General features: G+C 43.2%; 1 protein-coding gene across 5 annotated transcripts; it reads right to left on the reverse strand.

The window, feature by feature from the left end:
• Positions 1 to 86: 86 nt before the first annotated feature.
• On the reverse strand, positions 87 to 13,614 carry eva1ba (eva-1 homolog Ba (C. elegans)). 5 transcript variants are annotated; one of them, XR_012963800.1, is made up of 5 exons: positions 13,322 to 13,614; positions 5,065 to 5,206; positions 3,417 to 3,514; positions 2,487 to 3,276; positions 87 to 2,454 (listed from the first exon to the last, which is right to left on the reverse strand). XR_012963800.1 is itself a non-coding variant. In XM_076152571.1 (5 exons), exons 4-5 carry the CDS (start codon positions 3,481 to 3,483, stop codon positions 2,852 to 2,854), a joined length of 492 nt encoding a protein of 163 aa, XP_076008686.1. In that variant the 5' UTR covers positions 3,484 to 3,514; positions 5,065 to 5,206; positions 13,123 to 13,186; positions 13,322 to 13,614; the 3' UTR covers positions 87 to 2,851. The 5 variants fall into 5 exon arrangements, 4 of the variants coding, with proteins under 4 accessions (XP_076008686.1, XP_076008685.1, XP_076008683.1 ...); XM_076152571.1 differs by adding an exon at positions 13,123 to 13,186 and having other exon boundaries at positions 87 to 3,276; XM_076152570.1 differs by adding an exon at positions 13,116 to 13,186 and having other exon boundaries at positions 87 to 3,276.
• Between the last annotated feature and the right edge of the window lie 273 nt (positions 13,615 to 13,887).

Below are 13,887 nucleotides of genomic sequence, written 5' to 3' on the forward strand. Positions count from 1 at the left end.
CAATCATGTGCAGTTTTATTAACTAAGACCATGTAATTGCTTTTGAAAAGGTCTCAGGAGTCTCACAAAGTTTGGGGTTTGCTGCATTTTTCTGTGGGAAAAAAAAGTGTCCAGTGTTTGACTCACTCAGAAACTGAAACACAGTGACTCATTGCAATGAATGTAGAGCACGTGGGAAGAGAGTTAATGAGAAATCATAAAGAGCTCTTTTACTGGGTAGCATGTTTGGCCCACGCTATCTCCTGTGAATGCTGCATACGTTTGGTTTGGGGTCCAAGCGGTGGTCATGTGGTCCTGTCTTGGCCTTCGAGTGTTGGCCCTCAGTAGAGCACATCTGGACAACATCTGGAGCTCATCAAGGACGGGGTGCTTCTGAAAGTGCCATGGGAATGTACTATTTTTAAAATCTGTGCTGAGTATTAGCTGAGGAGGTCACGTTTCCTCACGGGCGAGGGCGAAATAAATGAAAGAGTAAATTGATGTTATATAATTTTCCCCGTGTTTGAAAGATACACAAATGAAGAGCACTTTAAAATTTCCATTTTCCGCTCATGGTCCTCTGAGAGGCTCCATTCATCTTAGTGATGATGGGTGCTGCCTACACTACAAGCACTCCTTGTAATTTATGGCAGTGCCTCTGAAATTGGGTGGCACAGTAGAATCCCATTTAAACACTGTCCCCTCACAGCTAAAAAGGTCCCGAGTTTGAATCTGCCAGTGCATGGTCTGCTCATGTCTGCCAGGGCTGCTATGGTTACCTCCCATCTCCAAAGCCACGCAGCTTCAGTCAACTGGACAGTTAAGAAGGTGAGCTTTTGCACATTACTGATTTATGACATTCAACTTTTAATGGTCGATTCACTTGAAAGAGGTTTTCCTACTATTAATCTCATTTGGTAAGGACCTCACACACTGCTACTGTATGTCAAGTTTCCTCTGGACGGATGCTTGACAGATATGAATGACCTCATAGTAAAAACGTCACTTTATTAATAGGCCATTAACTGGTATAAAACAAAGTGGATTGCATATTTGACTTTTAAAATAGAACATGGCATGGCCCATTTGTTCAGTGGTCAGGTGGCGTGAATGTCGATGTCATTATTTATAAAAGAATCTGCCAAAGAACCACAAATGACCGCCTTTGCCCCTCGTGGAAATCGTTCCCACGCTGCAGAAGTATGGCTGTCCCCGAATAGAATTTTTCTTGTGTTGCCATCCACGTGGTTTTAGTGCTGTATTGTTTCATAACTGCATAATGACCACAAGTCCAAAATATGTCTCTTTAAATTACATATGTGTCTTGATTATATTCTGCGAAAATGAAAAGAAGTTCTTCCAAAAATTGCATCGGAAGTCGAGTGAAACATAATTCCGTCCCACGACTTTTGAGGCAGAAGCCTTTCACGAGAGGTTTACACAAATATAATTACGCAGCTCCTTCAAAGACCGAGCGCCATCAACGCAACCGATTTCTGAAAGCCTCTGACCACATGAGAGGCGTTTCCAAGACTCCATTGTGGGCCCCGTCTGCAAACAGAGCAGGGCCCAAAGCAAACCTGAGCCCAGTCTGTGTGCTCTGAGGATGACTCAGACGAGGTTCTTCTTCTTCTCTTCCCCTTTCTCTCCCTTTGGGCAAGGCCTTCGTCCCTGAAATGCTACACCATCTTCACTGCAGGACCTCCAGACAGAATCACATTTCTGGAGTCCAGGTTGGCTTGTAGAGGACCATGGACACAGGCCATGTACGGATTATTGTTTGGCATATTTCCCCTTTATGCCTGACCAAACCATGAGGATATGAACATATCAAATCATACGCTCCATCAACATTCAGTGAGTCCTTGAAATGGAAATCTTTGTTTTAAGGGCCGCATCTTCCTTTTTTGTCCCTCATGGCTGAATCCTCCTGGACTTTGTAAAGACATTTGCCCTTATTATGAATCTGTATCTCCTCGACCTTTTAAGGTAAAAACACTTGGAGACACTGAGCAATAACAAATGACAAAACGATAAACTTTCCAATAATAATATGGGTAAAAAGAGAGTTTCCACCAAAACAACATTTAATCCTGTTTATAAATCCATGGTGATGAGCATTATGAACAGAATCAACAGTAAATTATTCCAACTTAATACTTTAATTCTGTAATTTCCTTTGGTGGATTTATTTCTGGGAAACACACACACACACACGCACACGCACACACACACACACACACACACACGCACACACACACACACACACACACACACACACACACACACACATTTCTGGACACACACACACACTCTCTCTCTCTTTAACACACGCAACCATTAACTAAGAGACTAAATGTGTAATCAGATTGATTTTTGGACTCCTGAGGGCGTTTTGGTGCAGAAATGTCAAAAACTCATGTGCCACGTTTCGAGAAAAGTCCTTTCTTTCTTTCTTTCTTTCTTTCTTTCTTTCTTTCTTTCTTTCTTTCTTTCTTTCTTCCAACAAGCAGTATATTTTCCTTATTTCTAAAGAAAATAGGTCTTGACATATTGCTGTACATAAATTCTGTAAGTCATTAAGCACCACACATCAGCTCTCACAGTCACACTACATCTCTTGCATATGGACTAAATTAGTCTTTAAGGCACCTCATGGTTTCACTCCTCTCAGTCTGATGAAAGCGATACACACCAAGTGCGACATCACGCAGTTCAGCTCCGTGTCAGTACGGAGGCACAGTTTCAAATACGACACATTGCCGTTGCGTGGTATCGCTTTTCTATCACAGGTTCAAGTCTTGTCCTGTCAAGCTTCGGGGACACCAGGCCCACCCAGAAGGCCTTTGTGTAGCACCTGTGCGTGTGTGTTTTAGTAGTAATGCACTCTTCCGATAGTCCCTGTCCCTGAGCCCAGGATGTCAGGCTGGCCGTTCCTCCAGATCTCTCGTATGATGCGTTCCCTCTCCTCCAGCCGCTGTGCTCGCTCCAGCTCCTCGGCTGACGTGAACACGTTCACGCTCAGAGTCCCGTCTGATTGGCTGTTGTGGTTGCCGATGGGGATTTCTGTGCTGGGCAAAATCACAGGGGCCTCAGCGTCGTCCCCCTCTTCATCGTCTTCGTCCTCGCTCTCTTCATCTTCCACGCTGATGTCCTTTAAGTGCTTTTTCTCCAGTGTGGAGGCGGGGATTTTGGTTCGCGGTTTACAGGAGATGCGGATGACCAGCAGACAGAGTGTGAGCACCAGGCCAAAACACACTCCGATCACAAAGTACAGGCCAAAGCTCTCTGGATTTGCTGGGAAGTAAAGAAAAGAAGTGTGTAAAATCAGATCTGGTGAAGTGATTCAAACATTTTGCGATGCTGTCAGTGATAAATCAATGTTGTATTAGATTGCAAAACTAATAAAAGGTTGTTTTTGAATGTGTGTGACTTACCTTTGATATGTGCATATGCGGCAATGCTGTTGCTCAGGAGGTCCATTTCTTTTTTCTTGACATCCATGATGATGAACTCGACTTCACTCTCTTCTCACCTGACAAACAACAAAGCAATACCTCCATTCATAAATCATAAACAGATTTGCCACCTAGCATCACACATTCCACACATGATACATATGCAACTCCAAATTGAGACTGAGGTTATGAGGTTATCATTGCAGGCTTCCATCCCAATTCACATACTTTTCAAACTCTCTGCCTGCAGTGTAACATTCTGTGCAGCTCTTGCATGCCAAACCCACTGAGCACAGCACTTCTTCATTTGCCTTTGGGTGGGTCGGATGTCAGACAAAAGCTCCTCTGTGTCCTCCTTTAAGCACCAGCTCCAGCCGGGATCATCATAATGCATTTGGCACATGGCACACCGCCTCTAACCTTCTCTCTGAACTATGACGGCCTTGTATAACAGAGGTCAGAGGTCACCTCTCCAAGTGCCGGACACGGACACGGACCCCTCCCTGCGTGAGGAGACTCCCAGAACGATTTGTGAGGCCTGGAGGGAAAGACGCGCGTGATGTTTATGTGTTTGAATTGTTTGGACGTTGTGTCCTCCCCGTCTCGCCCCACCGAAACCACTTCCAGTCTGAGCTTGTTCCGCTTCACTTCCTGTCCGTCTGAGGAACTTTATTGTGTTTTCAGCTGTCCCTATGTGCAGTCATGACACCAAAGATTCCGCTGGAAGTCTCAAAGGACAACATGTGTCTCCACACAGCGCCCCAGGTGACACAAGGACAGGACGGCCAGATCACTCTGCTTGTCTGTGTTTTGTTTTCAGTAATGAACTGCAGCCAATCCTCTACGTCACCTCCATGTCACCTTTTCACTCAGCAGCCTTTGTTTTTGGGAGAAACAAGTCATACTATTTTCTGTATTTTCCTGTCTGGAACGCTGCCAGGGTCATGGCCTCCTGCTGGGTCTTTCCCCTTTTCTTGCATCACCCCCAGTCTACCTTTTTCTGCTGATGCTGACTTTTCTTCTCTTTGCTTTGCCATTTTACCATGAATTTCCACCTCCCTGGATCAATGACATCATGGTGTTGCACAATGGAACGCATGAGAGTGTTGATGGCAACACAGAAACAGCCTATTCAACAAAGGAGGTGCCTCAAATCTTTTCCAATTACAGTTACAGTTACAGATTTAGTCGTCATGTGCTTTGTGTTGCGGCTGGCTGCGGAAAAAAACTCCTCCAGTGTGAAACGATGACTAACTTTGAAGCGGCCCCACTTTAACCTGTGCATGCTGCTCTCTAAGTTCAACCATATGTCACCCAACCTCCACACAGATCATATGGATGTCTTCAAATTGCACAAACCACACGTTTGTGTTTTCATTTACTTCTAAACTGCACCAAACCGATAACTCTAGAGCCTGATTTCTATCATGATGTGAATACCTCAATGGTTTATGCAGCTTTTATGCTTGTTTGTTGCTGCAGCTTTCTGAAAAATACAGCCATAAAACCACACAGGTGTAAGACATATGTGTAGTAACCTGACACATGGACTGAATTTGAAAACACAGCTATCTCTCGCCTGTATAGCTGCACAAAGTGGAGTACAGATAAAGTAGATTTGTCTTACCACAAAATGAAGCTCAGGAAATAAGTCCTCAGTCCCAGTTCATAGTGAGGACGGGTGTGAAATAAGCTCGCTTCTCTCTCTTTCTCTACTCTGGCTTTGGATCGGCGTGTATGATCTTTGCTCCTCAGTTCATTCGGCCACCCTGTGAAAAGAGCAAACACACACAGGCACACACACACACGCAGACAGACGTCAAGCTACATTAGATCCAAACTCACTGAGGCGTTTGCAATGCAAACAATGACGGAGCTTTCGCCACAGGATAAAATGTCCAACAAGAGGCAGGTTGTCAGTTCAATCCACACAGGTTTAAATATGGACAGATTGCAAAAGCACAGAAATGTCAAATGTGTGTGTATAATATGAAAAAGTAAAGTAAAGAAAGGAACACAATGTTATCTGCTGAAAGAACGAGGAATAAGGGGAAGAAAAATAGTGACATTCCAACATGTACTTTAATATGACAATGGTGAAGTATTTTTGGCAAAGTCAAGTCATTACACATCATCTCTACAACCTACAACTACAATAACATACAACAATTCTACAAAAGCCACAAGATCCTTCAACTTTTGCTACTTACTACATTTTTCTGCTAAAACTTGTTTACCTTTACTTTTCTAACTCTATTTATGCAGTTTTATAACTGAATATTTTTCCAGTATGTCTTCACATACCAGGTATGATGACATGCTGGGAAAAATGCTGGATTGTGAACTGTTCTAACTTGTGCTCTGTTTTCAGAAACGCTCTCGCCAGCTCCCGTTGGTTTAGCACCGCCGGTCTGTTTTCCAGGCTGGATTTTGATCTTGCTGACTCTTGGCAGATGCTATGTACACCACAGTGCCTGACTGAGAGAGGGCACTTGCTCGAGGGCTTGTGACAGAGCAGTCGCTATAGCAACTGCTTTCCAGGCCACCCCCTCAATCCCCACGAGAGCAATACGACGGGACCTTTTGTTTCTGGTCCCCAAGCGTAGGGATGGACCTCTGCACTGTCCTCCTGTTGAGCTTCCTTCCTTTCTTTTCAATTATGAACAAGGCCATCTTGTCCCTCCTGCAGAGCCTAATCCCTCCCTACTAATGCAATCTATTCATCATTATCCAAGCAGAGCGAAGTAACATGGGCTTTCAATTAGATATTTAGTTTTTGTCTCAAGGGTAATAAAGTGAAAGGCTCAAATGACTGCGGTCGTTCTTCCAGCCAAGGGCGAAGCTGAAGACTGTGGACACCTACATGGCCTCTTCTCACTTTGGAATGCAGCAAACCTGAGCTTCAGCGGGACTCAGGCATCTGAAACTGCTGCTTAATGACAACTAAGACCAGTTTAAAGCCTAACCTAAACACTAATTATGCCGCCCTGTTGTTTTGTTGTGTTTTTGTTTCACCCCAAGAAGGAAATTATTAACAGACCTCCAGCTCAGCAAAGCTGTGCAATCCCATGACTCAACATTCAGTCATTTTCTCCAAATGACCTTGTTGCAGATGTTGCCCTTCCCTTCCTTTGCAAACTGTACCTCCATTTTAATAAAGGAGTCGTTATATCAGCAAGGGCTCGTGGGATTTAGCATTTTGCACAATCCCAGGTTACCAAATCTGCATTACACAATGGTTGAGAGAACAGAAAGCAGCAGTAATCACCCTATTCAGACATTATTTACTTCCTTGCTCAATTTTACAGAACAAATCAAATTTTGGCTGTAGCAGCACTTGGCGACTTCAGTTGAATCTGGCAAGGACCAAGGTTGCCATGTACTTAGATGAAAAACAAACAAACAAAGCTTTCACTTTTCACACTCTGGCTACAGTTTTGGGGGATGCTGAGCGCTGGGAAGCATTCACACCAACTGAAAATATCTCATGTATCACGATGCCATAAGGTGTTAGAGAAAAACAAACCTACAGCAAGTTCCAACAATGACAGTTAACTCTAACATACATGTAAGTGTGTGTGGTTAGGGCCTTTTATGTTTTTTTTTAAACATGGGTTGTTCAGCGACATGTTAGTGAATTCATTATCTATTTACAAATGCAGATTATATAGAGAGTGGAACTAAAACTCTGAGACAGGGCAAATTGTCAAATTGTCACTGAACAGGTGTAGTTTATGATCAATATCAATCAATAAGTCAATGCACAAACCGCTGCAGTTGACTTCCTGTCTCAGTGTGTGTTCAGATATACCAAGAGGAAAACACACCCTTGTCAGATTCAGCAAACCTAGAGCATGTACAGGTTAAAAACAGTCTTTGTGTCCCTTCACCTCTGTGACGTCCATGCTTACTCCTGTTTTTGTTCCTTCTCGCTTATCGTTTGCTGTTTCCTGACCTGATATCCTGGGGTCAAACAATCAGACATCCTTTTCCTGAGACTTTGCACGGTGCTGATTATTAGATAATCAGTGTGGGAAATGTATGTGTGTATCACGTCATCCCAGGTAATAACAGATAAATACGACAAAATGACAAATGTGAACAGTCGCACAGCATTGATGTATTTGTGTAACGCTACGGCTGAAACTGTTGAGACTGTGTAAACAGTCTGGTGTTGAATGACCTCAGAAAGGGTCAGGAGCTATTTTTGACTCATCATTGTTTGTTTTGGTTTGGATGAAGGAGCTGAGTTACACGAAAAGGCCAAACTATCACGTATCATGATATTTTTCTTGTCCTCAACATGGAGAAGACCACAATGGGCCTTCCTTCCCACAAGTTTGTCTCTTTCCGCAAAGGCCAGTTTAAATCTGATGTCCAGGCCAACGTCTTCCTTCCAGTTTAGCATCGCATCATCTCCATTGTCTAAGCCAAGTGTGTTGAGATAGAATTGACTGAGCTGTCAGCTGTATAAAAATGGCAAACGGGCGACTTGCCAGCTGGACTCTGACAGAAGCAGACCTCCTAAACAGAAATGACCACTGCGCGTCACAGAGCAGAAGCCTTTTCCCAGGATACTTGCAATTTACTAGTAATACATGTTCCACAAACCATCCAACCACAATACTGGTCGTCCACAAAAAGAGATCACAGTCTAACCCCTTGAGTGGAATTTACGCCAGAAGTCGAGCCACATTTGTTTTATATATAGAAGTTGAAAAGGTCTGATTACACAAAAGGACAAATCGGCGTTATTTCCTCTTTGTAAAGCCACACATGAAGCCGCGGAGGGAAAAAAATAGTTTTAATACCTCAGATTTCTGTGCAGCCACAATAATTCCTGTTACAGTGGATGGTGTGTCTGTGGTTCGCCCGGGCTGAAGTTTCAAAGAATGCACATTATGAAACTATCCATGCACTGGCTGTAGTATCTTCACCCTTGATTGTGCTCATTAAAAAGTTCCTGCTCTGATTTTGTGGCTGCTACTGAAAACATTCTGTCTGGATTAATGATGCACCTCATCAAAAAAAATGTTGATTCACTTTATTGGACTTGCAGGGCACATTCTAACGCTCAGTCTGTTCTGCTTGGATAAATAAACTGAATCAGAGTTCAGCCTTGCCTGAGTTATCCTTTCACAAAAAGTCATTCCCTCCCTTATTCACAGAGTAGCGGAAAAGACTCCCAAATGCTTCAACTGCACAGGATCTGAAACTGTATCACAGAGGTATCATTGGATACGTCCACAAGTCATTCATCATGCAGCAGCAATCAAGCCAGAGATGCTCTCCAAGGCTTCAAACATAATGGAACTTCAAGATCTCCCCAACACACCAGAGGTGCAGGCCATTTCTTTCCACTTGGTAAACAGAAACATTTTCCAAACCAAAGTTCTACACCCACACTGTCTGTGAAAGCGTTCATGTGGAGATAAAGCTGCTTTCTTGTGAGCTTTTTTGAAACCCACAAGAGTTGCATGGATGTAAAAAAAAGTTTCTTCTTTGACGTGAGATCTTTGGCATCAAGCTGTGCTACCAGCTAATGTTTCCCTGTCGTCAAGGCCTGCTAGAGTATCTGAGTGAGATGAAACTTGTTGCATGTGGGAAACAGTCCAGGCATGTGGTAGCCATCAGTGCAGAGACGCATAGAACCAGGTGAGCTAGATCCCTGTATGGATCCGTACATATCCACACATATATGGTTCAGATCAGTGAGTTACGTAGCTGACCGTATATCATCAAGAACATTAAAACGATGGATGTGCACTGGATTGAAGTTGCAGAGTTGAAGACAAGTCATCAGAGAGAACTCATAATGTCAGGGCTGCACATAGGCAGGACACAGGTATGTATCCATGCTCAGCCTCAGACACCCATCTTTGTTCCGAGGATGCCATTCTGTAAGTCTGACCCTCCAAACTCTGGTTAATGTCGGGAACAGGAACCTAAGGTTGACTTCTATACTATATATATCTCTTGGCAGTCCCAACAACATCCTGACAATGTTCTCTGAGCTTTAATAGAGAAAAAGTTCAAACAACCACATGCGATTTTGGACAGTTTAGGAAACCTGTCTGGGACTAACACTCATGTTTTGATATGAAAAACTCATCTATTTAATTATAATCCTCCATGTTGGTAAAAGCAGTTAATATATCTCCGCTTGATATATAATGATTGAAGATCTTTCCCGAGTTGCTTGTGCCATTTTACGTCCATTGTTTAATCTTGTTGCAAACCATATTGTTGAATTGCTTTTACAATAATCCAACTGAAAGAATGCTTTGTTTTCCATGTGTTAATGGATTTGGCTTTGGGCTTGTGCTTTACATGGCAAAGACTCAATGAACAACAGCTTTAGTGCACTGCAGCCTTCAAGGACAAAAACAACTCCAACAGTAAACACAGAATTGAACCAGTCAGATCTTGACTGCTAGCTATTATTCAACTTTATATATAAAGTACATACACTTTTCACTGAGGGTGCGGTTGTGAATTGACTGGGAATGCCAACTTGACGCCAGCAAGGCTCAAACAGAGACTTTAGACCCGGTGAGTAACTGCAAGCTTTTATCCAAATGAAAGCTTGTGCATCTTTGTGTCATAAGAAAGGGAAACCACAAGGTCCGGCTTCTGCTGTGAAGAGCGGGACAAACTCTGTGGGCCATGGCAGGTAATGGGAGGGTAATGCAGATATGTGACCGGGCTGGAGGTTAAGGCGAGTGGTTAATAGCACCCAGATGTTTCACTGAGGGCAGATAGAGGCAGAATGCTTTGCTATGTAAATGGAGTGGAGATATCACATGTGCTGTCTTCTTCTTCTACTGGTGTTATCATACGTAATATCATTCAAGCAAAACAGTGATCATGCCAGCAGAGCCCCATTGGAACCACAGATCTGCATCTATGATTGGTGACAGGAGTCTTGTGTGTATGTGTGTGTGTGTGTGTGTGTGCCTTTGTGTATTTGAGCCATGAGCACGTGTGTTGACATTGTCTGTGTCTCTGTGTGTTGAAACTGAATTGTGTGTGTTCTTCTGAGCGACCATGTGATTTTGAAACGCTTGCGACGCTTCGGATGCTGTTTAACTCTGAGGCCCAAAAATAGAAGCATGATCTCACTCTTCTGATCAATCTGGGCAAGCGGCCAGCAGCCATCCCAGCAACACAGATTGTATTAATTACGTAAACCGTGCAGATTACTTTAAACAAAACATGTGTTTGCCCTCTCCACGCTTGGCTGCATAACATCAGCTCCGATCTGAACATGCTGTATTTTCACGAGATTAAGGTTTTTTGTTTGTTTTAAAGGTTGTTGCGTCAAGGATGGAATTTATGTGTGTGACCTTTTGCATGTTGCACTTTTCTGCATAATAAAAATGGCATGTATGGCTTCTAACTCATGACTTCTGCTGACCTTTGTTAGCCACCAGTAGTAATGACAACATCATTAGGCCTTTCACCTCTCACCCCTCCTGGCTGCTTGAATTACAGTGGCAAATTGATGGTCGAAACACTACAAATACAAAAGGAGACCAGTACCAAACAAGGATTAGACTGAATTTTCATGTGAATATACAGATTTTAGTATCTCAGATGGCTTTCATTTTGACGAATGAGCAGAGTATGTTTCATTCTCCACTGGCAGCTGACAGTGCGAGTAGGTGGTGGGGGATTTGGATTCCGTTGATACTCCTACATGTAGGAATGTTGTTCCAAAATGGAGGACAGCCTGAAAAATGGGGACTAGAAGCCAGAAATCACATCGCTGTTGGTATTGATGTTATTGGACGGTGAAATATCCTGTTGCTTTTGCTAATATTGTCTGTTTTGAAACTATGCGGCTGGATTTGGTCGATCACAAGAACAAAGGAGAGACGGGAAAAGAATTCATTCCTTGTTGTGAAACATTTCCACTTAATACTATTCAAGGTAGTTTTGCCCGAATGCCTTGGATGGTACTTTGTGTTTGTGTGTGTACATGTGTGTAGGCTTAGGCAAACCCTACAGATTTTGAATGTCAAATATCTTTCAAAGCCTATGGAGGGATTTGCCTTAACTGAGGAGAAGCCACTTCTTCAAGGAAGCTCTGATCTTGGATCTCTGTAATGCAGCAGTGGCTGATGGGAGCGTCGCGCAAAACGGTGAGGCATGATTACCAATAGAGGGCGATAAAAGTTAGAATCATTCTAAAGACGACCTTATAGGGATTATACGTAGATACTAAATTGTGTCCTGTGTAGGATTCAGCTGTCTAGAGTCTGCAGCTGTTTAGATTCCACCACCAAACTCACTTTTACTGACCAGAAAGTAACTACAACTATTTTTCGGTGCCATCACACTGCCTGCTGAGGTGTGTAAGTCTATATTCCAGTCCAAAATCGATAAAAAGCTTCAATTTGATTTGTGGTGCAGTATAAAAGTATGTTGATGGTTGTTTAACTGATGATGTCATCACACTTGATCTGTATTTGGCGGGAATTATTTGTCATAGGCTTTCATAAAACTCCCTCAGAGTACAGAAAACAAATGTAAGTGTATTTAAATTGAGTCACACATTAACATATGTTCATTCAGCATTACCTGTAGTTCTCTGAAGTTTTGTCAGTGTGTATTCTTGTCTTCTTTCTCTGTTACAAAACAATTGGTACCATGGGAGTTCAGACAAGCGTTTCAAATCGGAGCCTAACCTCTGACCCCTGGGGGTAGATACAGCAGGTTAACAACCATCCCCTGAAAGGATAAGACAGGCCCACTGATAAGCGAGACAGGGAGATTTGGAAGAAAGGAGCATCAGCTGGTATGAATAGCGAGAAGAGGTCATACACATGTCAGCTGTCCCCAAACAGCCTTGACGGAGGGGGGGGGGGGGTTACTTAACCAAGCGTTTACACTTCTCCTGTGGAAGGTTATCTGATTAACTGGAGGAAGCACTGTTTAAGTGCTGCCTGCCCTCTTAGATATTGTAAATTAAAGGAGACCCCTGAGAGCAGCCCAGCCCAATCTAACTTCCACCTCCCACCTTCCTCCCCATCTCCCTGATAAGAGGTGTTAACCGCAATAGTCCACTGGAGAGAGCTGAGGGAGTTGCAATATATTATAACTGCTGTTCTGTATGGAAGTTTCTATGGACTATCAAAGTGATCCATCATTAAGTCTATATAATCTACTCTGACCTCTCTCAACTCTCACTGTATCACATTACATCGCCTCTCTCTGTAAAATACAAAAAGCCACAGGATGTTTGCTTTTATTGCAGCAGGGTGACAACTAATTCATCACCGCAAGGTTTACCAGCTGTACAGCTGTACAGGAAAACCATAGACAGGTTCTCGTGTGCTGTCTCTGTTATTAGTGCAGCACCAGTTCCTCTTTGGCACAGGATATCCAAATACATGCTGAAAACACATACCATTACCAGGACTACATCATGATTCCTTCATTGGACATAGGTCAATACATCAGTCCAGGACAGAGAATGCCAAAAACATTGTAATCCTTAACTTACGTACATTTCTGGAAGATGAAAGTAAGCATTAGCTCATAAAAGGGCTTTATCTCAGAGTGGGAGCAACCTTTCCCCCGTTGTTACCATAACTCATTCCCCTCTACGTTAGATTTAAGTAAAGTGTATTATATATAAACATGAGCTCCTATTTCACGTGAAAGGAAACTTACTACCTACAGCCGCAGTGATGGGAGACGTTTTCCTGAACCCATGCAACCCAAAACAAGCCTGCCAGTGGTTTCTGCAGAGCGGAGAAGCATGCATGGATCTATTCACAAAGTCATGCAGTCATGTTCTTCCATCGTAAGGCACAGCAGTTGAAAAGTTGAAGTTCTAAGGCTCCTGTCCTTACATTGAAACAGACTGTCAAACTCACCAGTCAGTGGTGTCAAAACTCGTCCCTGCTCAGTCCGCACACACAGTCTTAGGATGAGTAAAGTCTCAGTTTTCCTTCCCTCCAAATTTTGAAAAAGGGCATCACAAACAATCCAGACTCTTTCAGTTGATTCCCTGTGGCTGCCTTGGTCAAGTCCTGAAGAGCGTGTGTATGTGTGTGCGTGTTTGTGTGTGTGTACAGAGTCTGGGGAAGAGGTGGTAACTTCCTTTCAAAGTTGGAGACTGAGTGACTAACAGAGTTTTCTCTCTCCCGGCTCCACTCCGCGAGAAGCAGGAAAAGCTGTCACACTATCCCTCTTTTCGGATGGAAAAAAAGGAGGAACAGCCTAAAAAGGGCAGGCTCAGGGAAGAGGGGAGGGAGAAGTGTGTGTGTGTGTGTGTGTGTGTGTGTGTGTCGGGGCAGTCTTCCTCTCTGTTGTTAAGGAAAAAAACTACTCAAGACAAATTAGCTCACCAAGTTTTCCACACCAGTGTAACAAGAAACTACAAACCAGGAGTTGTGTGTATATGAATCACTGCATGTTTATAATAATATAAGAGTTTATA

Source organism: Genypterus blacodes, unplaced genomic scaffold (genome assembly GCF_046128005.1).
Source record: "Genypterus blacodes isolate CSIRO-AG114 ecotype Tasmania unplaced genomic scaffold, CSIRO-AGI_Gbla_v1 ptg000057l_1, whole genome shotgun sequence".
NCBI lineage: Eukaryota > Metazoa > Chordata > Actinopteri > Ophidiiformes > Ophidiidae > Genypterus > Genypterus blacodes.

Excerpts from the sequence above, each read along its gene's own strand:
- eva1ba (XM_076152568.1), bottom strand. The coding sequence starts at position 3,483 with ATGGATGTCAAGAAAAAAGAAATGGACCTCCTGAGCAACAGCATTGCC. Across the intron at positions 3,277-3,416 it reads CGCATATGCACATATCAAAG|CAAATCCAGAGAGCTTTGGC; the intron begins GTAAGTCACACA and ends TTTACTTCCCAG.